The sequence below is a fragment of the Chiroxiphia lanceolata genome, chromosome 13, assembly GCF_009829145.1.
Source record: "Chiroxiphia lanceolata isolate bChiLan1 chromosome 13, bChiLan1.pri, whole genome shotgun sequence".
NCBI lineage: Eukaryota > Metazoa > Chordata > Aves > Passeriformes > Pipridae > Chiroxiphia > Chiroxiphia lanceolata.
The window spans coordinates 9,740,209-9,767,720 of record NC_045649.1 but is presented as its reverse complement, the minus strand read 5'-3'; the positions used below and the strand labels follow the sequence as shown (position 1 = coordinate 9,767,720).

Here is a 27,512-nt window from a genome sequence, read left to right as displayed (position 1 = left end):
AAATTAGGATTCTATTAAAAGATTTTTGAAAGATATTAGAATTAGTAAAGTTGTAAACTTTGCTGTGCAGTATTTTTTTCTTTGTGTCTCTAGGAGAATTGGTTTGCTAAATTTGGATGTTACTGAGAGTAAATAAGCATTCTAATGTAAACTTGTTTTTTTTTCCTCTAGGGAATCTTGGATATCATTGTGCTAAGCAAAGGCTACTCCAACAAGGACTTTACTATCCATACATTGAAAAATAACTTTGAAGCAGATGCCTATTTTGTTAAAGTTATTGGTAAGTTATCACTGTATAATGAAGTCAAAATGAGATGTTGAGAAGAATGTGAATATTTAAACCTTTGTGTATGAAAACATTATGTTAATGCTCTGTGTATGACAATTTTAGAAAAGAAAAAACATGGAATGGGAAATACTAGGGATTGCAGAAATCTCTCATTGCAAAATCTGAGCTTGGATTAGGTGGGGTTTTTTCATTTCAAAGGGGTTTTGTTTTTATTTTAGTTTACTTATTAAAATCTAAAGTAATTCTGACCACTATTTGCCTGGAGAAACTGCAGCTACCAGCATTAGAGGTCCTGACAACTAGATTAAGAAATTGTCTCATAGATTTAATAGGTCTTGAGGGAAAGGGTTGGAGTAGCTGATCACAAGAGGCCCAATCTGTGGATCTTCTGTACAATACCTCCACTTACCTCCTCACATAACAGTGTCGTCAGTATAAAAATTGTGATAGATATACACCTATCTGTCATTCGACTTAAATATTATTAATATTTAATATTCGACTTAAATATTATTTTAATTTTGTGATGCTGTTTAAAATTTGGAGGAAGATTCGCTCATAGTTCACTAATTGGAGGAAAAATGTGATGATGCTTCCACATATAAATACATATACCATGGTGAGACAGAAAGGAACCAAGAGAAATTACAGCAATATTGACTTGAAGGACTATGCTTTCCTTGTCCACAGTGACTGCCTATTCTGAGAAACAGTAGCCAAGGGCACTTATGTTCACCTGTGCCTTGAGTGGTTCCAGTGTTTTCTTCCAGCAGGGACTTCTGTCTTTTTTGCTGTGCCTCTGCCATATCAAACCTACGTTGCTGGAATTCTTGTCTATGTCATGTGGAAATGCTGCAGAATCTTGTTCAAAGTGGGCTGATTTCATTTAAGTGACTACTGGAGTGTTTTATATTTTATTTATACTGCATGGTCTGTTCTGAGGGTCAGTTTGCTCCCATGTGTGAGTCAGTTTGGTGTTTTCAGTCTAAAAGGCACAAAACACACCCTACCTGAAAAGCACAGGATGGGAATGAACACGGCCAGGGTGTGGGAATTAATGAGAGACTTGGTTTAAAAGGCTGGAGTTAGACTGTGATATCCATAATTAAGAGCAATTAGATTTTCAAATTGCATGCCCTGCCCTGTTCTTCAGCTGCAGAGGTGTTGAGCTTTGAGCTCGTTGCTTATCTGACTTCCTTGGGTTTTTTGAGAATGAGTTAAAAATAAGGCTGTATGGGAGCCTATGAGGACAAAGCTCAACAGGAACAACTAGAAGTTCACCTTCAAAAATTGTATTTGCCTTTATGTTAAATGCATCTAATCCTTCTAAAGCACGCATTCTGCACATGATAAGGTGAACAGCACTGCAGTTAATACTGGGGACTGACGCATTTATTACTTGGCTCCTTAACCTGAGCTCTGTTCTCATAGTAATAGCCTGTAATAATTTATCATGTTGATTGGAGCCTTCTTTTAAATAATACCATATGTGGATAGTGTAATTCCCAAAAGCATGCAGCAAATCCTCTGGAAAAAAATCTTACACTTCACAAAGCCATATCAGAATTATGATTTTGTGATATTTTAATGGGGAAAGGAGTAATTTGCAACATGCTTTTTGATTCACTCAGTGTAAATCTATCTTAAAAACTGGAGCAAGCCTTTTTTTAGCACCCTTTTAGGGGGTGAGTATTTTTGCATAGAAAGCCCAGGAAATAGGAATTAATGAGTGTCTAAAAATATTTTTACTGTGATACAGGGACAGTATTTCTAACAAAACCTGCTTTGTGGAGTTAGTGCATCAATAAATGCATTGTGTTCGCTTATTTGGCATATGGACAATGAGAACAGCTTTGCTCATTATAACTGATGTCAAATCTACTTGGTCAGGTAATTTGTTCAGGAGTGAAACCAAACAGCAAATTTCAGTGTGTCTCTATGCCTCAAAATGAGAAGAGTTGGTTGCACTTGCAGACACACTTATGTATAACAGATAAAATTAGCTTATAGCTTTAAAAGTCTGTTTGTAGATATATATAGTCTTCAAATTCTGCTTTGCCACACATTCATCTTACCTGTCCAGACTTTTGGGGGGGGTTGGACTGTATAAAATATTGGATTTTACTATATTTGGAAATTTCAATATTTTGAAATTGCAAGCAAAGAATGGTAACTTGGGAATGTCGACAGTTGTTAATAGTCACCCACAAAATACTAGAAAAATTCCTTCACTAGAGGAGTGCCATTTCTGACTCCCATAGGGAATGATTTCTAATTGGACTGTGAACATCTTACATGCACCTTTCAGTATTTCACTGACCCCAGACATTTTGTACCCTAAACTCCATGTAGCCTTAAAGTAGACAGAAGGTGCTTTAAAAAACTTTTGGTGGTTAGGATGACCTGCCCTCAAATCTGGTCCAAATCTTCATTTTCTGTCTGCCACACTTGCTTTGGGATACCATAACTCATGGAGAAGTAATGTTTTCCCTTGGCTTCAGCACCTGATGTGTATCCTCTTCCCTGCCCACGGCCATTACTGACCTGCTGCTCAACCAAACTGTTGTCATTACAGTCCAAATTTTGCATCAGAATGACACCTTAGATTGTTGTGTGTGTGTGGTTCTTGTTGTTTTGTTCTAATACTCAGTGACAGGATGTTCTAGGTTACAGAACAGATGGATTTCACTGCCCGTTGCTTAGTTGTTTAACAGATTTCTGAATGCAACTGATTTTTGAAACTAGTAAGTTTTAAACAAGTAATTGAAAAACTATCACAGGCTTTAGATATTAAGTAGCATTATACATATCTACTTATAATAGTTTTGAATTATTAGAGTAAATAGGTAATGGGATTTTTGTTTTTTACAGCTTTTGTGAATTGCTTTAAATCAAGTTCCAAAACTATGCCTTGTGTAGAATGAAAAGCCTCTACCTTTTTATCAGCTAAAACAGTAATGCTGAATCTCTGCCAGTATTTTCAATAGTTAGAAATGAAGAATAATGAATAAAATGTACAGTCCACTGTTGTAAAAATGTTTTAATTTAGATTTTTTTTAACTGGCAGATCTCTCCTTATGAAGCTGGTTAACCACTGAGGTGGGATAAAACAATGACCAGCTGATAAATTTCTGCCAAGAAGTTTGCTTTATGCAGATTGGGAAATGTTATACATTAACATAAGTCACATAGAAGACATTTCTTTTCTTTATGTTTTAGTGGATACCTGACACTATTTCTAGACTTTACCAGGTTTCAGAGATAGTGCTTCCAAGATGGCTTGTGAACAGAAACACTACAAGCTCACTTCTTGTTTTTGCAGTTCTCAGCGGCCTCTGCTCTAATGACTGTCCTCGGAAAATAACAGTAAGTGGAACTATGACTCTGCATTAGTATTTAGGTTCAAATAAGCTGAAGTCTTAATTATACCAAAAACTCTCAACATAATAAAAGACTTATTGACTGGAAGAATGTGTAATCCAAATCACAACTGGCCAAGTTCTGTGTCTTTGAGACCCAGAACTTTGGGCAGCTGCCTGCTCAGAGCTGAAATCAATTGACGGATTGTGCAGGGGCTTTGTTACCCAGCACGGGGGGGGCTGGGATATACCAGGCACAAGGGAAACTTGGGTAATCCAGCTGGATGCCCAGACTGTGTATTGTGCCAAGTCTTGGTCTGGGCATTTAGAAAGTCCAGGCAAAACTGATTATGGGGCGGATTCAGCCACGGAGCCACTTTGGGACTAAACTGCAGTAGTGGGTGCAGTGAAGGAAGGAAATGCACTGGGCTCTGATAGTTCTGCAGATAGTTCCATACACATTTGCATCTCCAGAGATCCTGCAACTCACCCACCAAACTCCAATTAGCCAATTGTTTAGCAATGTTCACTGTGAAAGTTGGCATGAAAGAGGAACTTAGAGGAATCAGAACTAGCAGTAGCACTTTAGCTCTGCAAAAACATCAAATTGAATTTTGACTTGAAAATAGAAAAACTGCTTCCTGTGGGACCAACATTTTATTTGAGCCTGTTTTAAGACATAGAGTTTAATTTCTGTTATAAAATAATGAGGTTTGATAGTATTATTGGCTTAATTACAAAAATAGGGAGGGTTTAAAAAGCAAATCTTCACAACAGATGTTGGTGAACATTTCATTATCAAGATCACTGAAACACTATTGCCTCTGCTTTACGAGAAGTTCTCTGTCAGAAAGTAACATAAAGTATATTATGCCAGAGTACAGCTATTTGGCACCAAAAAAAATTTAAATTTCACCTTACTTACTCATCATTGTTTCCAAACCCTTCTTACTTAGGTGTATTTGTTCTGGTTTATCACTCAGTAATAAACAACTACCTTGGATATTTACTTATTTTATTTATTTTTTTTCCCCATGACTGTGCTTTGATGTTTAAGTACATTTTTACATTTTCTCCCTCAAGAGAATTTTGCTTAAAATAGATACCACCACTTGACAAGTAACTATTCAATCATTTTCATGAATTAAATGAAACACTGCTAAGTAATGATAAAAAAATTGGACTTTGTGTAGTATTTTTCAATTCAGAAATACCATCAAGACTATGCATTCTCCCAGACAGCATCAAACGAGTTCTGCTTTTTGAGAACATGCAGTTAATTCTTTGAATTTTTAGGGTTTTTTTATTTTAATTGTAGCTTCCAAGGAAACATTAAGCCTTCTGCCAGAGGACTAAACAGTATTGCTTTCTCCATGAGAAACTAAACATTGTTTAGCCAACTGATTACCCTTCTTTTGAAAATTAATTTCCACATAATGCTATGACCAAAACAGTTGCAAGATTTTTTAATTACAATTTAAAAAATAAATTATTAATGTAGAAACGTTTTTCTTCACTTTACTGTTAATTACTATAGTTTTGTCTGTTCCTAAAATTTTGCCTGCCTTTTTCTTTCTTTTTTTTTTTTCCCCCCTGATAGCCCTTTGGAGTTAATCAGCCTGGTCCTTACATCATGTACACCACTGTAGATGCAAATGGCTACCTGAAAAATGGGTCAGGTAAGATAATCTCACCATGAGAATACACATATATACATACTTCTCAGCAACCTAAAGAGCTGGAAAGTTTTCAGAGTGAAATGGGAATGGTTTTGAATAGTGTCTTCAGTTTACAATGCCAAAACCCCCCAACTTTCTCTTCTTTCTTTACAGATTGCATTTTTATTAGAAATATTGCAACTGCTTTATTTTTTCTTCTGTCCCTTCTGTGCCGGTTGGGTTTGAACAGTTGGCTGTATCTGAAAAATTGTTGGGTACAATATCATCAGTTTGTGAAATAGCATAAGCTTCTAATTATATACTTTTTCTGTCAGTTCCTAAGCAATTATGTATTAAGAAACAACAGTGGCCTTGAAATACCTAAACAGAATCATAGTAGCCGTATGAAAAAGGATCAGGATAATATCCAGTAAAGACAGGATGTATTTGTCTGGATTTGTTAACTACATCTGTCAGACAAACAAAATAAAATCACGAGTAGCCTAAGGAAGCTGGAGAGGGAATGGCTGCATCCTTTCCGGTAATAAAAGAACTACAAGGTATCAAAGAATCATTAGGTAACAGGGTCAAAAGAAATGGGAAGAAGTGCTTCATGAAACTTATAGCTTAACTAGTGGTTTAATGGCCTCAGATATTGCAGATGCCCCAGTTTGCAGAAAACAAGTAGCCAAAAAAAGAATAATCCATGAGGCCATGGTCCAAGCAGGGCCTGGTGTTAGAATACCCTGGGGTTGATGCTGCCTTCCTGAGTGTGCACTAGTGGCTCATAGAAGACACAGGTACTTAGTGATCTGTTAGTCTAACTTATGACTGTTAATCTTAGGACTATAAAGGACTCACTTCTTGCTTAGGCAGCTGAAACATGATCAGAGTGTGCACGTCTGTGAGTGGTGCCACTGTGGCTCCTTCCCCAGGGTGACAGTCACCTGCATCTGTCACTCCAGTCTCATTTCAAATTAAACACTGATTTAAAAAAAAAGCTTTCAGCAGTGCACTGGGAAGACTCACTTCTGTATAACACCGATTTAAATCATAGCAACAATTTTAGGGGGGGAAATGCTGACATGTTAAGGTCCTAAATCAATCTAAATCAATGGTAATGCTCTCACCTTGAACAGTGTGCTCAGGACTGTTTATTCCACCCTAGAAAAAATTGAAGAGAAAGAAGATGTCCTGAAATACAAACCAGATAGATGCAAAAACATATCCTGGTATTCTGTATCACTTCTGTATTCATACCTGCTTAAATATGGGTTTGAAAGCTTGAAAGTATTAGCCTATGTTTTAATCAAACTAATAATTAACGTGAAAATGCAGGGTGTTTTTTCTAATTTTTGCACAAATTCATTTTAATAAACTAATAATCCTGCCAGTTGTACGCTCAGCTTCATCTCTCTGAAGGTTTGCTCATAAGCTAAATGTAAGAAGAGCTTACATATTTAGTTGGGAACATTTAAAACCCCCTGATGAGTTCAGAGATGTTTAGTTACACTGCACTCCCTTAGACCCTCCAACCCAAGCCCTTGGGAAGCCAGTGCTGGGTGAGGACTGGCAGAGCCCCTTATTGCCAGTTACCAGGATGAAGCTTTGTCAGAGCCAAGGCACAAATCAGAGTGTACTGGTAAAGGTCTACACAGCACTTTTCTCTTATCCCTCAAAAACCTCAATTCCTGTGGATGAGAAACTGTCCTCAGTTTGCTGTCTTTGTGGCTGGTTGTGATCCCTAATTACTCTTGAATCTACTACCTTACTTAAGTCAATCTTAGCTGGAGCATATGTGCCTCAAATAAAACCCTACCAATTCCCTAAAAGTCATCAGTCAGGTAGGAGACAAAATTCCACGTGAGGAGAAGACTTGAGTCAGAGATGAACAGCTGTTTGGTCTGGTTCTGCCCTCAGACTGGCCACGTAGTCAGCACATGGCAGCTGCAGTGAGCCACAGCCAGAAATCTTCTTGTCCAAGCAGGAACAAAGGAGCACAGCAGGACAAAGCTCCGTGCACTGGGGAGGGTGTACGGGAAAATAGAAGATAAGGCTCAAGGTGTTGCAGCTTCCATACAGGAACATACAGAATTCATATTCAAACATCCCTTATTTCACAGCTTCTAGCCTTTTTTTTGTTTTATGGCATTTTCCTCAGGACAGGTTTCTATAGATTCCTACTATGTTATCCATATGACTTTAATCCACATTGGAGTGCCTTCTCTCTTCTGTTCTTGATGTTTGGTTATCTTGAGTTTTGTCCTCTTTTTGCTTCTGTGTTGTATATTGGTTTTAGAGCAGAATTTCTGGTAGGGTACTAGTAAGACATAGGCTGTTGAAGACAAGGAATTTTGTTGTACCTGTTCCTTTTTTGAAAGACGTGTTTTTCAAAACAACAAAAATAGAAGTGTTTGGAATGCAGTTCATGGCTTAGTAAAGAGTGGGACATCATTAATTCTCCTGTGTTGTTAACTGTATTTGCAGTGCTCCTCTGTCCTCTTTGGGGCTCTTCCCAAGAACTGCTGTCAGAGCTACTGGAAACTCCTATAAATTCTATATTACAAAAGTTTCCAGCCTGCCACTGCAAGTTCAGTGAGTGCATTCACTGGGTAAAAGGGCATCTAAATGAAGAAATCATGGGTGTAAAGGAGTGCAATGTATTTATTCCTTCAGGCTCACTGGGACTTACTGCAGGCCTGCCTAAATTTGGTGCACCCATGGGAATTAAACTAACTTATTGCAAGCACAGCTTCCTACTTCCTTTGGCCACGTGACTTGTGAATCCCAGTTGGGAATACTGATGAGTAACTGTCTAAGTGACAAAAAAGACATCTTTTGCCTAAGAAACACATTAGCAAAAACATCAAACTGCCCTTTGTTCTTCTTCTTTAGAGAAATACTATAAATTGTCTATAAATCAGAAAAACAACATGACCTTTGTTTAAGTCTAATTATACTCATTTAATTTCATTGTTCATGTAGTCAGAGAAGTTTTTAGCTCTTACTACTTATTTATATTTAACACAATCTCTGACTTAGAAGTGTGATGTTTTTTCTTCCTCTGTGGCATGGAACAATGTACTTATCTTAGAAATCCTTATATCTTTGTGGAATAGAACTAGCTTAAATTTGGATCCATTTCATATATCGTTTTCCTAATTTTTTTGTTTGTTTGTTTCTCTGTTCCAAGAACAAAAACAAATACATTTTTCTTAAGCATTATCTTTAGGGTTTGCTGAATTTGGTTGGATATGACTTTGTTGTTTGTTTGTTTGTTTGTTTGGGTTTTTTAGGGAGGGCAGAGCTTTTAGAAATTGAATGTTTTCACAATTTAAGAACAGCTATCAACTATGATTTGATATTGCTATATTACCTTCACTGCTACCATATTTACAATAATAAAAACCTAACAGAGTCCAGATATGATGAATTTCCTTTTCTGTTTTGACATTAGGAAATAATAGTAATGAATTCCAAGTGCATTTATGACCGTAGCAAGATTGCTACAGGGAATTTTCTAATGCTGCCTTTGATCAGTTTCTCAGCTCTAATAAATTCATAGATTTTTTTGAGACTGTATAATTCCTGCAAGAACTTTTCAAAGTCATGTTTTCTGAAGGTATTACATTAAGTTTTTAGCTACACTTTCTTCTTTTGCAAGTCCTATTTGTAAAATTCAGTAAATGTTCTAACTACAATTCCTGGCCTACAGGTTGTTATCTTGAAACATTACATCATAATCCTATTCTATTTGACTATCAATAAATACATCAAGGAATGTTTTTGTGTGTTGGTAGGCAATATCAAACCCACATGGCATTTCTGGGCCATGTATAAACCTACATCTTTTCTGCATCAAGGTTTTTAAAGTATGGCATCAATGTACTATTTTAAAACTAATTTTCATCAACTTATTTGCATTCCTTATATAATATTATGGAACAATCCATATCTGAAACTTTTAATTATCTGAAAGAAATAATGAGATAATAAAAACTTTAAAATAATAAATCCCTTTCCCAATAAATAATGTGAGTAAAAACATAGCTCTTTTTCTAATAAAACTAAAACTCATCATTACTTTTCTTGTTCCCCCTCCAAGTCAACTGATGTTATTTATTGGTTCTAGGGCTGGTCTCAGCTGAGGAAGAGGTACTGGCAGGACCATTGAAACCAGTCACTTTAAGTTATCCCTCCAGCCCTGGGCTTCAGGAAATCATAAAGTGCTCAAAGCAATGTCCCCATTCTGCTTCTGATCTCCTAAATTCTGCAGGACTTTAGTTGTGAACTAGGGTACTTTTCATGTAGGCAATATTCGTGCAAAGAGTAAAATAAAAAGGCCCATATGGCTGTCCTTATCTAATTTGCTTTAAGGTCCTTTGATCTGCCAAGCCTTAACGACAGGAAATTTGCATAATTATGAGGGCTTTTTTAAAAACATTGTTAGAATTGTTCTCTTTCCTATTAACATTCCAGTATGTTGTTAAAAGATATCAGAATAATAATTAGCGTGTATTCTCTGCTTTTACTTTCCCATTGCTCAGTTCACTTGTAATCTTACAACAAGAAATACTGTTCAATTAGCTACAGGGAACAGCAATTGCCAACGTGAGCATTAGAATTGAGAAGCACTGGGCCTTACATCTGTGGTTAATATCTCCACAGACCTTCTCTCCCTGAAAGGAAAATCAACTGCAACAGCTTATTCAAATATTTAAGGAATTTTGTGCTTGAGATCAGGTCAGCTCCAGGTGTAAATCTGGGGGAAGTGCATAAACTCAAATTTAAGCCGCGCTTTCTGATCCATTTCCTGTGATCTGCCTTCTCCACTCCCCATCTCTCTTGGAGCTGTTATTGGTAAGGAGATCCCACAGTTAAGTATGAGTACCAGCCAGGATTTTCAGCTCTACATCTGCATTTCCATGCTTTCATTGGATTTTATTGGGAGAATATCTTCTGTGTGTCAGCCGGTGCTATGGACATCTTAATTTTCTCTCTGAAGTAGAAATACACTGATAGAGTTTGAAATAAATAAGGTCATAATTGCAGCTTGTGTCTACCAAACATACTAATCCTGTGGGCCAGGAACAACAGAACAATTAATGTTTAAGGTTTACTCAAAGATCCATATCCACATGTGGGCATAAGGTGATCATATGAGCAGTTTCATTGAGTGGCTCATGTGGATCAAGTCATAATTTGTTTAAGCATCTGTATGACTGAAGCTGTGTGGACTGATGGCCTTCACAGCTCTCATTTCACAGCTCTTTCATTTTGCTGGTTTTGCTTTGTTTTGTTTTAAACCTTCCATGGCAGAATGACCTTTTACATGCTGTGAAGTCGTGCCCTTCTGGTTTTTTGAAATCTGCTTACTCTTCCCTGTTGTTGCATTGAGTTCTCCTGCTGTTTAACTAAATTGAATTGTGAGGTGAACACAAATGTCTAGCAGCCTTTATAGTCACAAATTTAAACATAAACGTTGCAATATGTACCAGAAAAAAAGCAAAGTAAGCTTATTTTCAATGACCATTTGACACTGCAGGGTTAATTCTGTAGAATTCCACTATAAAGAAAGAAGAGTGTGTTCATAGAACAAACTGGAATAATTCAGTAATTGAATAGTGGGATTCTATTAAGAGGGATTTTCTGGTTGCTACAGGTGGGAATACCCTGCTAGTATGTTTTTCTATATAACTCTCTTTTGTTTAGAAAACTATTTGAACTTGTTGCATGCAATATTACTTCATCTCAGATATTTAGGCATTACAAATGACACAGCTCTCCTCCGTGCAAGTGGTTGGAATATCAGCAATATGATCATTTTATCATTTGAGGGGTTTTAAAGACTTAACTACTTTTACTTCTACAATTTTATGGTGCAGAGTTATCTTTCTTGAAAATACATATTCTCATATAAATGAATCAGGTTTGGGTTTGCAGAAGATTGTTGGCAGCACTGCAAATCATTGGTGTCAAAGTCACAAGTGTGCACTTTGAATTCCCTTTCCCATATTATTTCTAGGACTCCAGAATAAGGTATTGCAGAACAGGTTGAGAGGTGAAGTTGTGTACTGCATTAATCTGGAATTTCCTATTGGGTGGACTAAGGAAAAGAAGCAACCAGCTGAGGAGAACAGGGAAACACCCTCAGCCCCAGAAAGCTGGAGTTACCACTGTATAATTTTAAGCAGAAGAAGAGCTCTTTCTCCACTATTTTTTTTTTCCCAGCCAGTGACCTACAACTCCAAAGGCAGTAATAAGGGAACTGAAGTAAAGCTGTCAACTAAAGCCAAGGAAATCAAATTCTCCAACTTTCTTAAAAGCTTTCAAGTTTGAAGTTGCTGGGCTTTTGTTTGGTGTTTTTGGGGTTTTTTCTGAAAGCTGCTTTGTAAATTCTTAAGCATATTCCGTGGGTCTGTAGTTACTATCAGTTATGTTTTCCCCTTCTCTTGCTGTAAGTTGTTTTGGCATATTTTCAAGTAAAATAAAGTGCTGCCAGCTTCAAAAGATGGGAAAACACTTTGTGCAACATAGCACAATACCAGGAATGACTGTAAATTAAATATCACTGTAGTGTTTCAACTGTGCAGCGGAAGTGACACACATTCGCTGGGAAATGGTGCTTAAACCTTGAACTGGCTTTGTCTCATTCCAGCTGTTGAGTGCATGTTGTTCCCAGCCATGCAGCGATCCAGGCAACTTCTGCATGGCATTTTTTGGAATAATTTTTACTTTTTCTAGGATGTATATGTTTATCTAATCTATGTAAAAGCAGTCATTGCTGTGTTGACCTCAGTATTAAGGTAGGTGATGGTACGGAAGTCTGACACTAAAGGCTACAACTCAGATACTGGTTTTTTTACCAGAAAAGATGCCTACATTGTCAAAATAATGTATATCTAAAACTAAGCAATTCCTTGTTACATTTTCTAACTCCATTAGATTTTTCAGGTTTTTTGACAAGCTGATTCACATTTCACAAATACCTTCAGTTACTATTCTGGTGGATGTATTAAGGCTTCTGGTAAATACATCATTTTGCAAATTAGAGGACAATGTAGCAACTGGAAGAAATAATGACATAACATTTTTATTTATGAAAATACATTTAGCTTTTCAGCCCTAGTATATTGAATTTTGGGGAACTTTTGAAAGCCTAAATATTACTGTATTTTGAATTAATCTGAATGGCTTTAATTGACTACTTAAATGCAAATGATATTTTGTCAAGAAAATCATAATTAAAAAATTATAAGAATGGTGCTTCAGGAAACCACAAGCTTGAAATCATTTTCCATTAGTCTTTCGGTTCTGTGTAGTGATCTTGTATGTTCTGCTCTATTTAATTTCACAAAATAAGCTTATTTAAACTGATTGAACACTATCAGTATTATGCATCTATTTCTGTAGGTTTTCAGGTAGACTGTTCATAAATCCATCTTATCAGTGCTGTTTAAACAAGGCATTGCTTCTACATGTAAACACAATCACCCCCCTTCAGAAAGTGAAATTCGTCATTTAAGCGCTTCTGCTGCCTGAAATAAGCTGCTGAGGATGTTACAGTTCAGCTCAGGGGAGAGCAGGTACCCTTGAGCTTTCAGCAAGTTTACATCAGGATAATGGGAACAGAAGGAAAATGACTTAATTCAGGTGTAAAAGAACAAGGACTGTGGGTGTCACAGACGACACATCACTCTGTTTTTCAGACAAGACTTTGGAAAGGTTAATGACACATATTGCTTCCAATTTTATATGCCAGACTTCAAAAGTAAGGAGATTGATTCAGAGGTGTCCAGGATGGTTTCTGAATATAAAACTCTGCAAAATCTCCTGACATTAGCTATTTCTTACAAATTTGATCTGTGACAGGCTGAAACCACTGAAAACCGTGTCCAAAAATGTTGAGGATTTTAGTCTGCACAAGGTTTTTTGAAGCAACAAACTTAGTGATTTATGATTTGAAACAAAAATACAAACATCCACTGACACCAAAGCCCATGGTAGCTGGATGCTTTGAAATAACAGATTTGAAACAAGAAGCATGGGGCAAAAGACATAGTGTTGAATAGTCTTAAAAGTAGTGTCAAAAAGAAAAACGTGGTCAGGAGGAGGAGTTTCAATTTTTGCTTATAGTAGTAACAAGTCTTCTGATGAAGCAAAACAAACTGTGAAGTAACAGCCACTTCCTCCATCTACCTGCACAGACCTCCAAAAGCCTAAAGAACAATTCCAGTGTAAGAAATAAATCCCACCCTCCTCCTTGAAGATGCAACAGTATTTTCAAATTATCTCAGAACAAGCTGTTCACAATAGTTTTACAACAGGGCAAATTGCTATTTAAATTAAATCTGAAATATTTTCATAAGTAAATTAATTACCAGTGACTGAGAACTTCAGATATGACAATAAACTATTGACACTACTCTCTGTAATTTCTCGTTTTATTTTTCATGTTGATTCAGGGCTTTTATGTTTCTCAGACGAGTAGTTGTCATTCTTAATTACTTGGTTGCAATTCTAAGTGGAATATTTCAGTAAGCATCAAACAGAATTTATGATAGATATAGAGGGAGTAAAGCAAGAAATAGAGTCAAAGATCTCCTGTGCTTAGTCAGCTTTAATGTAAACTAGAACCTTCTATATGCTATCATCCTGCTTGGTTAATACCTTCCACTTTAAAGGCAAATAAAAAAATAGGTATGTGCACATTTTCTGCCTGCTGTGTAGTAGAAAACATTCCTTTCTGACCTTTGCAAATGATCTATTTACATCCTGAAGCATAAGATTTCATTATCCTTATCTTAGTAGGCATAAGAACCAGCGTTAGTAGCCATGAAATTATTCAGTGCTTTAAGAATTGCAGCTGCAGTATCTGACTCTCTAACCTCTTTAAGGCTGACTGCACACAGTATATGACATTTTCTTTTATTTCCTTTAATTTAGTTGACATTCATTTCATTTGTATGATGAAAGAAAAAAGCAAGATCTTAGTTGCAGTCTTTTTGTGATCCTAAATATTTCACTCAGAAGTAACTCTGAAAGCTTTTCAGTGTTACATGTTACAGTAGTACTTTCTTCTTTTGGGGAAAATCCTTTGGTATTAGTGAACCAAATTTTAAAATTCTTTATTACAGCATGATCAAGTAACACATACCTGATTTGTTTTTATAACTAAGTCAAATTTAATAAACCCACCTTCGTTCCTTGTTACTTTTATGTTGGTAATCAGAGCTTTCAGATATTACGTGTTTCCTCTGATTTGGGAGTTATTCACATTTTAGATTTGGAAAATGACACCTAGAGATTGAGCATTTTAGCCAAGATCATGTCAGGGAAGGCAGGGACAAAGCAAGAGCATTCTCAGGACTCAGATCCTATCTTGTTATCTCAACTTACTGGAAAAATCCCTGTTCTTAAAGAGAAAAGCTGCTCATCAGTGTCACATCTTCCGTAATGGAGAAATTTAACAATGTGCACAGTACACCTTGCCCTCATAACAGAGCACTGAAAGTACAAATCCAATTTAAATATTTCTCATCTGCTTGCTCATTACATGGTTGACACGGGGGAAAAGTAAATCTAAAATATGTATAATCTTTAGGAAGACTGTTACTGGGTTTTTTTGCTAATAGCATTTTGGCTTAATAAAGAGGTAACTGCATCAGGCTGATTTTTCAGATCTCATCTGGAGCTCTGTATTTATTTGACATTTATCTTCCTTTTTAAAGTAAAGTAATCATAGCTCTAAGGCTACAATAATACGGAATATTTACCTCATGATTAAACAGGCCTCTTTCAAAACATGTCTGACAGCAAATGGCAAGTGGCTTCCTCAAGAGCTGGTGAAGGGCAGGGGGGTTCAGAAAGAGAGAGCATGAAGTAATCATTGTACTGAAGAGGAATTCAAAATTATCATCCTCCAATACTACAGCAAAGTGCCAACTTCCAGAATCAAGCCTTGGATGAGAGTGTGGAGAGGCAGAAAGGAGTTGGCTGTAAATTCATTACAAAATGTGAATTCCTGTTCTTTAGTTTACATTCGGTTGTGTTTTGTCACGTATTTATAATTTCCAGTTTCAGGCAGAATCTATCAGGGGTCAAATCAGAAAAATCTGATGCTCTAGAAATACTGACTACATCACATCCTGTGAAAAACACCTCCTTTTGGTCACGTAAACCTACTTGTGGCTGTCAAGTATCTCTTGAACTCATTTCTGTTAATCCGGGCTGGATTCCCTGCAGTTTATGAGGTGCTGATACCGTTCCTGCTGTGTAACCAGATCACTCACTAAGAGGCTTTCTAGAGAATGAACAAAGAATCTACAGGGGATCTGAATCTGTTTGCCAGAAATTAAAAGATTACAAGATTTTTTATTTCAATGGAATAACTGGATACTTTGGAAATGGGATGTCAGTGAACTTGTGGGTAGCTGCAACACTTGTCTGTTTCCCTACTGCCTTTTCAAGAAACCAAGAATCTGTTTTTTCCCCTGCAGTTTCTTCTTTAATTATTATTAACTTGCAACCCATGTAATCCTGTTTTCATTAAATCAATTTATTATTTGAACATTTGTTCATGAGAGTTTACATAGCTAATTTTGTGACTCAGTAGTAATCACTGATTAACAAGAATTAAAGTGAACTTTCACATATTGAGTCTGATCTTGTAAATCAGTGGGGCAAAAGACTTGGCATTAATCATATCAAAATAAATGTGGATAGTTGATTTCTTCTCCACTTGTAACAAATAAGGGAGACTTGGTTTAACATATAAATGGTGCTCAAAAGAATTGTCTTTCCTAGAAATAATCATTTAAGCTTGTTCTCCTAGTGAGTGCCCACAAGTAGTTTGCAAATGTGAGATTGAACCTTTAAGAATTAAATAATCATATGATTAGTAAAATTTTGTTAAACGTTTTTATTACTGACTGTGAAACATGTGTTTGTCTAGCAAGTTGGTGGTTTGGCGGTTAATTTTGGGGCGGTTTTTTTCACCTGCTCAGTCTTCTTTTCTGGTTTTATTTCAGCTGGACAGCTCAGCCAGTCAGCACATTACTCTCTGCAGTTGCCCTACAACGTGCTGGGCTTGGGACGTAGTGCCAACTTCCTCGACCATTTGTATGTTGGCATTCCTCGTCCCCTAGGAGAAAAGGTGAGTTGAGATTTAAGATTGTCAAGCTAATGTTTATGGTGTTACCTTTCCTAAAAGAGTTTGGATGGAAATACTGCTAGGGACACTCTGTATTTTAAGTCTCTGAAGTAAGAATATCAAAGAAGTTTTAATACAGAAAAGTTTGCCCCAAAGAACAATGTATGCCTGGAGTTTGGGAGTATGTCAGCTCTGAGGCCAATGCTAAGACCAAAGGATGACTGAAGCTATCTCTTAAGTGTTAGCACAGGTATGTAGTTTGTAGGGCAAATGGGTATTAGATCTAACAGTCCAATTATTATGGACTGTAGTTGCTGTAAGGCTTTCCTGGGGTTGGACTGGCCAGCCTGGAACTCACATAATCCTTTCTGCCTCGGTGATAAAACCATGATCAGTGTGATGGGAGGTGGAGATTACTGTGATTCTCTAATCTTCAGATGAAACATAAAAGTGGGGTTCTCACCATTTCCAGTCTTTAAAGATCTGATGGTACTACTTTAAAAAGTAAGGTACTCAAATTGACCAAATTCTGATTTGGATAATTGCTTTGCCTGCCTCCTTTATATAGTTGATTCTTTTCTTCTTTCCTTATTATGTTGTTGCTTTGTACTTTTTAAGCAGATGCCGTGTTTCATGTCAGAAATAGTTATTTGCTTTTTACTCTTTTGAGGGTTTTTTTTAAGCACTTTGGAGCTTTCAGAATAAAAGTTTAAACAAAAGTAAGGGATTAATCTCTTATATTTAAAATTCTTTTAAAAAATAGGGGGTTGTTTCTCCTATTGTATATTTCAACAGAGAATTTCTTTCCTTTTAAGTATGTTGTTTAGTTAGGAATTGACAGAGCCTTTGTTTTTCTTTCAGTCTATAAGAAAACAGGAATGGACAGCTATCATACCAAACTCCCAGCTTATAGTCATTCCCTATCCTCATAATGTTCCTCGAAGGTAACTCCATGATTTTGATTTGCACTTCACAAACTTACATTAATACACAGTTTAAATTAGGCATTACGTGTTGGTTTAAAAGTAGTTACTTGTATAAAAGTAAATTGGAGAACAAGGGCAGGGGGCCAGTTCTGAGATGCAGCTGCCTCTGTCCCTGAGCAGGACCCATCTCAGGTATTTACACGGACTCTCACATGGTGCCCGGAAAAAAAATCTATTACCAGCTCATACAAACAAGCAAAATGTTTTACCAGCTCAACACCCTTAAATATTTGCTAGATGTACCAACATTCTTAATGACAAATTACAAAAAAGCATGGTAATGGTTGAATTAAGCATTTTTGTTGCACCAAATATGCAAGTTCTGTGTGGTTCCATAGAAGAGCTTTGGTTCAGCCCTTTGAATCCAGTAGCCGTTGCTGCAGGTGTGAATGTTCTTCTTCAGGTAAAGGTGAATGGCTTGGTTCCAAGAGAGCTTGAACACAGAATTCACTTTGCAAATGAAATGTTTATCCCAGAAAGAGAGCGTGATTCTCTCCCTGCTATTAGAGAAAACATTAGCCAGATATTCCAGCTGCTTTTTGCCGCTTGATCTGCCAGTGAGGTCAGTTGTATTTATCATGCAGAAATGATTCTGACATCAGTTTCAGCAGTTAATTTTACTATAGGACAAATAACAGTTAAGAAGTGATGTGCTGCTTGAGTTGCTAATTAACAACCACAGAAGTAACATCTGCCAGATGAAAATTTAGTTATAGTCTGGAGGTATTTTAAGGTACGAGTTGCACAAAAAAATTTCTGTCATCCTTAAACTATTTTTGCTTTCCTATAAAGGGAGTTTATGGACACTGGAGAATAGCAGAGGATAGAATCCCCAGAAGAAATCAGATTTCATAATAAAAACGTCTTAATTTTTTTTTAACATAGGTATGTTATTTCCTGAGAGGCCTCAGTGCTGCCTTAACACAGAGCCTGCTGCTGACAGCTGTCCCTTGACAGGAAGCTGTAGTACAAAAAGGGTGTTCACTGGGCCTCAGGGCCCCACACTGTTTGAGGGATGTCTTCCAGAAGCCCTTACAATATTTAATTTTGTTGCTCTCCAGCATTCTGCTGCCGTAATCCACTGGTTATATTGCCTAGAACTGCAGTTGTCCCTGGGTAAACGTCAGACTGAGAGAACTGGCCCCATGAGCCTGTCCAAGAGCAGCTTGTCATGTGGAGGAAGCATCTTACTGGCTTATTTCCCCCTGCTTCTCCATGTTCCCAAGCCCCAGGCATTTTTGTGGAAGTTTTTCTTATGCATTTTACTTTGTCCCAGGCAGGGGCGGGAGATAAATCTCCTAATGAGAAAAAACTCATTCCCTGAGGATATCCATGGCATTTGTGAAAAGTTAAACAGAAACTGCATTTAGACATGGTATTACTTGAAAATAATTATATTAAGCCATATATTTCCAAGGAAACATCATTAAGCTTCAGTCTCTAAGTAGAGTTGCTCGTTGCTGTAGACCAAGTTGTCACCTGTCTTACCCCAACAGGTTCTTTTCATCTTTGTAAGTTAAATCTGTTTTCTGCTTCTTAACGAAGGGTATTAATGTTTCCTTGGGTTTTTTTTCTTTTTGTATAGCTGGAGTGCCAAGCTGTATTTGACCCCAAGTAACATTGTACTGCTCACAGCTATAGCCTTAATTGGTGTCTGCGTTTTCATCCTGGCAATAATTGGCATATTACACTGGCAAGAAAAGGTAAGCTTAATTAACTAGAATATTGTCTATATTATTTAATACTTCCTAATATTTTACAGCCCTGTACACTGGAGATTCTTTTGACTGTTTTTCTACAGTATAATTTCTGACACAGATTGAATTCATTCCCAAAAGGTGTTTATTAATTTAGTATTCACTGCAAATTTAAAAATTGACTGTTTTTATTTAAGCTCTAAGTCACTTAAAAAGGGAAATGAAGAGCAACATGGGCAAGCTTTTGCCAACTTAAATGAGATGTCTTTGTTTCATATCTAAGCTTTCCATTTTGAAGTTTTAAGGAGAAGTGTTTTGGAAAATGGAACATAAACTCAGTTTACTTATCTTGAGTTCTGCTGTTAATCTAAAAATAAGGAAAATGTCTTTTTTTCTGTATCTGTATCTGCTGATTGCACTGACATTAGCATTCAGGAATGCATAGGGAGTCAATCATGTGCATGTTGGTTCTTTGCTCTGTGGGTCTGAATTATACATGCAGTGTATAGAAATCCATTGATTTGAAGAAGCATTTTGAAAGAGGCCTTTCATGTCACAAAAGAAATGCGTTCCCATTTTTCTCAACTATGCTCAGTTCACAATCATATCCAACTGGCAGGATTGCCAATAAATGCTACTACATACCCAAACCATAATCTTAGCTGTCAAATAAAATTACTGCCCATTTTGACATGGTAGAACTGTTTGTTATTTTGTGCTTGTGGAAATAAAATGACCTTGTTAAACATTTAGGCGGGCTTTGCGCATGCTTCATATTTAAATGGTATTTGTCTGTCAGTCTTCACTCTTCAAAACTTTAAGTACAGTCTCCAAATAATAATAAAGCTGGGAATGAAACACACAAAGCAAAGAAATATGAAATTTATGATGACTGTCATTAGCCTATCCTACTGTACCAAGAAAGCACTGTGAACTGGGAGTTGGGCTGGGCACTGGCTGGGTTTAATTCTATCTCCAGCATATCTTAACCAACAGGAGTAGCAGAAAAGGTACTTGGACTTTGAGTTGGGGAAGGGTTGACTATGTATAATTCCATTTGGAGAAATGGAGATTTAATGGCACCATTTAAAACAATTTTTCATCCAGTAATTCAAGCATTGCAATGTAAAGAAGGACTCAGCCCAGAGTACTTTTGGAGCAATTTTAAGCTTAAAATTGGTTATATTATAAACTCATTTCCAACTCTGCAGTCTTGCTCAAAATAGGGTCAATATTTGGATAAATTGTATGTATTTTCAGACCACTGTATAAACATGTGTTAATTCCTATACTTTTCCTATTGATTTTTACCTTCCCACTTTTTAGAAGAAATGGTTGAGGTACTGAATACATAAGAGTGTTCACTAGGGCTGTATTGTGCATCACTGACATTGTTAAAGTTAAACTCCAAAGTTCCTTGTTTCTAAGCTTGTTCTTAGCTTACTATCTCTTAGTAATCCTCTCATAAAAATACCATTCCGGCTAAATGCCATTTTCCCATGGAGATCTCTGGAGTACCTGTAGCAAAGAAAGGAAGGGGATATGTACTGGCACTTAGAATCTTTTCTATCCCCCCGAGGATGTGTGTCTGTGAGCTGCAGTGTTTTATTCAGCAGCTAAAATAAACCCTGTACTTTGACTCCTGCAGATTGGTAGTAATAGGAGCCCTTTGTCTGCAATAGTTCTCACACACTCATCTGCCAGCCAAGTATTATAGTACTGAAATAACTGTAGGGTTTAGGGTAGGTGTTGCTGTCATGCCTTAGAAATTTTGGATCCATTTAAAAGGAAAAAAAGAGTTTTGAAATCTCAGTTACTAGTTTTTAGTTTTGATACATCAAATGAAAGAGTAATTGAGGAAGAATTGACACCATTATTCATGTTACCACAAATACAGTCTGTTCTGTTCGCTAAGGACTTCAATCTTCATGTATTTCCATTCTTTATAATGTGCTTTGGGGTCTTGAGGCTGGTCATGTGAGCACTGCACAGTGATGGTAATGCTGCCAGAGAAGGTTTTTGATGGATCCATCAGAGTATCAGTTACTGTCAAATTTGAAGCAATAATTTTTTCAGGAAGCATACAAGAAATGGAGTGAAAAATGTTTTCTAAGTGGGACCGTGAAATTTTGTGGAATGTGACAAGCATTTCAATGGAGGAAAGAGTGTGCCACTCCCTCCTTCCCACCCCTTTTTTGACATTCAAACTTCTATTAACATTGATAAAATCCCTGCCAAAAAAAGCCAGACTGATACATCTTAAACCTCGCTGACAGCTCTGGTGCTGCTACAAAATGCAGTAAAATCCATAGTTAATCCAATGGAGTTGCTATCACACATAAACATTGTGTAATGAGAAACTATTTGGCCTTGAACCAAAGCAGATGACAAACTTCCATGGCAGGAGACGTGCACCAATTTCTACAATTGTGGTGTATATTTATCAACTGAGATACAAATCTGAGTGCCCACACAACAGCACACTGGAGAGGCTTTTCTTTGTTTTACTCATCAAAAAAAGATGGGACTAAGCAGCTAAAAAGCATTTCAATCTGTTTTGCTAAATTCTCTCATGCTGGGATTTACACAGTGTCTGTCATGACAAAAACACTGTTTTCTAGAGAAGTTCACACCGTGTGTTCACAAATCCTTAGAGAAGTGCTTCCATCCTCTGTTACTGCTTTAGCACACAAGAGACTTGTGGGAGGAGAGGACGTTTTTACACATTACATGGATTATAGGTACAATTTAAATATACTTATTTTTTCCAAGCACCATCTAAACTACTCTTTCAGTAGGTGTGGGAAATGCACCCTACTTCACATTTTCATAATACAGACAAAAAACACGGAACATTTTTAGCCTACCTGGTGCTGTTAATTGTTGGTTGAACTGCCAACCTGGTCCAAATTTGTATTTAACAGAATGGTTTTTTAAATGAGATTCTTCTGAAGAGTAACATAAATGACATTTACAGTTAATCCAGAATAGTTTCATCTCATATTTATAATGCAAAGTAAATGCATACTAGGAAACAGTTTTGAGGTTTGACTTATTCCTTTTAAAAAAGCATTATTAGAAATAACAGAAAATAACAGGTCATAAATACTACAACAGCAGAGCATTAACAGCAGAAGTCAATTTTGCATAGATTATTGCTATTTCAAGCTGACATCATTTAAGAGTTAATTGTTGGGGGTTTTACTAAGCTTTTTTGCCTTTTGTCAAATGAACAACTTGGAAAAAATCAAGCATTCTCTGACATTTGACAACTCATTTCTGTAAGAGTATTGCTCTAGATTCCACAAAGTGGTTTTTTTTGTTAATATTTTTCAGAAAGCAGATGACAGAGAGAAGCGACAGGAGGCTCATCGGTTCCATTTTGATGCTATGTGACATGCCTTAATATTTATGAAGGAGCTGCTACTCATTTGCTTAATTGAAATACTGAATTCTGGTTTTTAAAATTATTACCATGAAAATACTGTTGGTGTGTTATTTGTAAATGTTGCATTATTTGGTATTTATTTGGAAAGTATTAAAATTAGACCTGAATGTCTCACAAGGCCTTTCAGTTAACAGCCTGTATATAATAGCATTTGGCCTTTATTTAACGGAACTGTACATTTCTTTTTCTTAGTAAAGGGATCAAGTTGCATGAACCATTGTTTATGTACCAATTCTTTAGTAATATTTGATAGAAAGAAAGCTGTGTAAATCAAGTGTTGCCATTTCAGCAAGCAGAATACCTTGTACCACTTGAATCGGTCTTGTCATGTTGTATAATGCATTTATTCATTCCTGCAAAATAACCTGATTTCTGAAAATTAAATTTGAGCAATTTCTCAGATGACTTAATTGTTAATTCTTTTGATTGTATTAAATGGTGCTTAATCTAAAGTATTCTGTATTTTTCTTTGTTTAAATCCATCTGTGCAATAGTTGAAGAACTTAGGATTAGAGAACCAAAAGAAACCTGCAATGTAATGCTGGTTCAGTCATCATGGGATAGATGCAGTATTTATGTGTGCTAGTTCTGGAGAGAAGACAACACATTAAAAAATTAAAATCATAAAAATTTATCAGGATTACATAAACTGCTTTTATAATTAAAGTATAACCATATTTGTTTTAGAACAGTCCAAAGTCATCATGAAAGTAACATTTATATATATATATATGAGAAAGATACGGGATTATTTGTTTTGTTTTGTTTTTCAACAAGTTAAAAGAAACATTTTTGAGTAGAGAGAGAATGAGGATTGATGCCCTAAAATTTATTGCTAAGTGATGAGATATACAAAGATAAAATAAGACTGTAGTAGGAACTCAGAATAAGCAATGCCCATTATCTATGGACACTACTATGCCCAAATTTCATAATAATTTCATAAGATGAGTAGCTTAATTTTAAGTATTTAAAATGGTGATGAGTTGACACTTGCCCAGTGTACTTGGGATCCTCAAAGAGTCTCTTAAGAATAATCATGCTGCTATTTTACATGAGTTTACAGTCTCCTGAGTTTTACTAGATATTTCCAATATGTACTGCTCAGACACCAACACAGGAGACTTTCATATCACATGACTGGTATTATTCAGGACAGAATATTTACTTAAGGTACACCTTTAATATTTCTCAAAGTGGCATGAAAGGGTATGATTTTTTTTAGAGAAATACTTAATGCTATTGGACGTTTTAAACCACATTGATAGAATTGGCTCCCACCAGCAAAAGAAAGAACAGATTTCATTATTAAAAAGACACACAATTCAATACATTTTCCTGTTTTTTCAGATGGTTGGAGAATAATGCTAAATGCATAATGCCACTGTGGCAGCAAAGTTGTCTGTAGCCCTCTATCACAATATAATACACACAGATTAGCTTCCTTATGTTTTTTGAAAAAGCAATTAGGAATAAAATAACCTCATGCTGACATTTAAGCTGTTGTCAAGTTTACAAAACATTGAACTCATATCTTTTGCTCTGAGGTATTTTGCATGCTCAGTAGTGCGTCGTTGCATCACTATATATAATACATTATTATAAGACAGCTATTAAAGCACCACTAAAGTTTTCCACAGGTTCTGACTACTCCTAGCTTGGCTCACACAGTATATGCATATGATTTTGAATTAAGGCATTAAATATTGTTAAACCTCTTGTCAAAGGTTTCATGTCATAATTTGGTTTTCTGCTCTAGAAGCATAAAAATATGTTTGGGTGAGGTTATTACCCTTCCACCAGTAAGTTTAAGAAATCAACATCTATTAGAAAGTGCCGTTCCAGGTGATCATTACAGTAACTGAGAATTGAGAAATAGTTCTAACTACATACATTTTCAAAATGCATCCACTGTAACACAGCCCTGGTGAGAAATGCTATTGGAAGGCTTCCTCAGTGTGAAATTTCACCTATATAAAAATACTGTTGACAGGCCAACTGACAGATGGCTGTCGAAATACCATCTTTCTTTGTTCTCATTTTCCATGAGAAGCTTTAAGACTGAATCTTCCTACCAGATTTATCATTAATGCACTATAATCCCCCAACAAAAGAACCAACTTTTCTGCTGCAGATTAATAGGCATATTCTATGTAGTATGATACTCCTATGCTTGAGGCCAGCTTCCTTAACAGACAGCTATATTAGAAACATTTGCTGCAGTTAATTGAAAAGTGATCACTGTAAATGCACTGAGTCAATTCAGGACTTCTGTAGAGTCACAGAATGGCTTGGGTTGGAAGGGACCTTAAAGATCACCCAGTTCCATCTCCACTGCCATAAGCAGGGACACCTTCCACTAGCCCAGGTTGCTCAGAGCAATCCAGCCTGGCCTTGGACACTTCCAGGAATGGGGCAATTACAGCTTCTCTGGGCAGCCTGTTCCAGGGCCTCACCACCCTCACAGGGAAGAATTTGTTCCTAATATCCCATCTAAACCTACTCTCTGTCAGTTCAAAGCCATTCCCCGTTGTCCTGTCACTCCGTGACCTTGTAAAAGAGCCTTTCTTGTGGGCTCCCTTCAGGCACTGTAAGGCCACAATTAGGTCACCCCAAAGCCTTCTCTTCAGGCTGAAGAATTCCAATTCTCTCCGCCTTTCCCCCCAGCAGAGCTGCTCCATCCCTCTGATGAACTCGGTGGCCTCCCCTGGACTTGCTCCAACAGCTGCATGTCCTTTTTGTGCTGGGACCCCAGAGCTGGAGGCAGCTCTGCAGGTGGGGTCTCACCTGAGGGGGCAGAGGGGCAGAATTTTCCCCTCCCCTGCTGCCCTCGCTGTGGGATCAGCCCAGGACATGGGGGCTTTCTGGGCTGGGTCATGTCCAGCCTCTCACCCACCAGCACCCCCAAATCCTTCTCCCCAGGGCTGCTCTCGACTTGTTCATCCCCCCAGCCTGGATTAATACCAATATTTGATATTGATGCTGTATAGATACCAATATATTATAATTCATATTTACAACTTCTTTCAAAGAAGTGACACCTAAATAGAAAAGGAGGAGTCAATCCATAAGTTTCTACTATATTATAATCAATACTGTTAAAGCATTAACTGTGTCAGTTTTGAAGGTATTAATAACCAAAAGAATAATTTTTAAAAATTCAGAAAATAAAATTATGCTTTAAATAATCTCATACTTTGTAAATAAATAGTAGGGTTGGGTAAGTGTTTTCATCAAAGAAGTATGTTAAGAAATCAAAAGCAATAGAGATCTTAAATCAGACACATTGCTATGCTGCTTTAGTAACTCCCTGTTATCCATTCTGGGGTTTTTTTCCATTTTGGTGACAGGATTTGTTGAGGCACTATAATATCAGACTCACTGTCACTTTGAAAATAATCAGCCACACAGCATTATTTTTATAATTAATTCCTGACTTCAGTGAAAAATGTGATCTCATCTATGATACAATCCATAGCAATTATAACCTTATTTTGAAATTAATGAATTTTCCAATTCAAGCCAACCAACTTTGTGGGTATATACCAACAGTCAGATCTGATTATATTGCCTAGCAAAGAACTGCCCAGTAAGCTTTCTGAGGACTGTCAGTATTCTTCATGACTATTCCAAAGTTTGCAGTGTTTGTAACTCAGTAATAAGCAACAAAGCCAACTGTACATATTTCTGTATCATTACATATTATGGTACCACACCAAGAGCCACTTGCACCTTCTATAATTTTCTAAGTAGAAATTGTATACAAATAAGATTTATCAACTGCACCTAAATCCTACTGACAAAACTAAGTACCAGAACAGTTCAAGCATAACTCCTAACTTTCTTTCATAATTATTCACTGTTGCAACCTCTTTTAAAAACCATAGCTGCTGGTCTAAGGCTGATCTGCTACTCAAGAGCAAAAAATACATTAGGTAATATTAAAATTAAAACTTCTCACTAAACAGCAAACCAAAGGAAGTTTTTAGGCAGAACTGTTGGGAGGAGGCAAACCCAGTTCTAACAATAGAAATGTAAGCCTTTAATTGCAGCAGAGCACCAGTTGTACCTGACTCCTTGTGAACTGCTCCTGCAGGTGTTTACCTACATGGAAATTGCCTTCCCTCAACTACTCCCATTCAAAGATAATCATGATGACTCGGTAGAGCATCAGAACAATACACAGCTGGCTGTTCAAAAGCTGTGTTCAACCTTTCATAACTCCCAAACCCAAGTTTACTACCAGCTTGACCCCATGACACAGCATTTTCCTCTCTGGAAACCTGCACTCTGCAGGCTCAGAAAATGGGAACTGAAAGCCTCTTCAGACCTGTCACTAGTTCACTATGAAGTACTTTAAAGCAGCACCTACAGCAAGAAGTCCAGGAAGACAAAGCAACAGGGGTGTCCTCAGGAGAAATGTCTCTGAAAGCAGCAGTACATGATGGCAGAATACGCTCCAAATCTACAAATTGATGCTACTACCTGCATCTCCCACTCTGACAGCTTGACACAGCCCTGGGAAAAGAATGGGATGGAAAAGCTGCTCACTTCCCCCAGTGTGTAATAGCTCTGTTCAGCCTTCTAATGGACAAACTAGAAGTTCAGCTCTTCAGTTAAATTGACTGTAGCAGATTGGGTCTTTGCAATTACTACCAAAACTTGTACTGAGCACAAAGTATTGTAAGGATTTTCTCCCGTTCCTTTGGTGTGAGACAATTGACCACAAATAGTCTTCTTGAATGCAAATTCAGCCTGAAATCTGAGAAGCAGGCCAGTTCTCTCATTTCTCATATCATCACAAGTAATAAAAATATCCAAGTCAAATTTTGCCATCAGCTATACTGTGTGTTCCAAAAAAAATTAAAAAAAAGCAAACAACCCCCTGTTTCCTAACAATCTGCACAACGGCAGTCAGATTTT

General features: G+C 36.8%; 1 protein-coding gene across 1 annotated transcript in view; it reads left to right on the top strand.

The window, feature by feature from the left end:
* ITFG1 (integrin alpha FG-GAP repeat containing 1) overlaps positions 1–23,041 on the top strand; it is a 72,467-nt gene extending 49,426 nt beyond the window's left edge. The window contains exons 12-18 of the mRNA XM_032701548.1: positions 172–280; positions 3,612–3,655; positions 5,249–5,327; positions 16,337–16,461; positions 17,320–17,402; positions 19,030–19,147; positions 22,478–23,041. Of these exons, the coding sequence (XP_032557439.1) occupies positions 172–280; positions 3,612–3,655; positions 5,249–5,327; positions 16,337–16,461; positions 17,320–17,402; positions 19,030–19,147; positions 22,478–22,537 (618 nt within the window). The 3' untranslated portion in view covers positions 22,538–23,041. The remainder of the gene's footprint in view (positions 1–171; positions 281–3,611; positions 3,656–5,248; positions 5,328–16,336; positions 16,462–17,319; positions 17,403–19,029; positions 19,148–22,477) is intronic.
* The last annotated feature ends 4,471 nt before the right edge of the window (positions 23,042–27,512 follow it).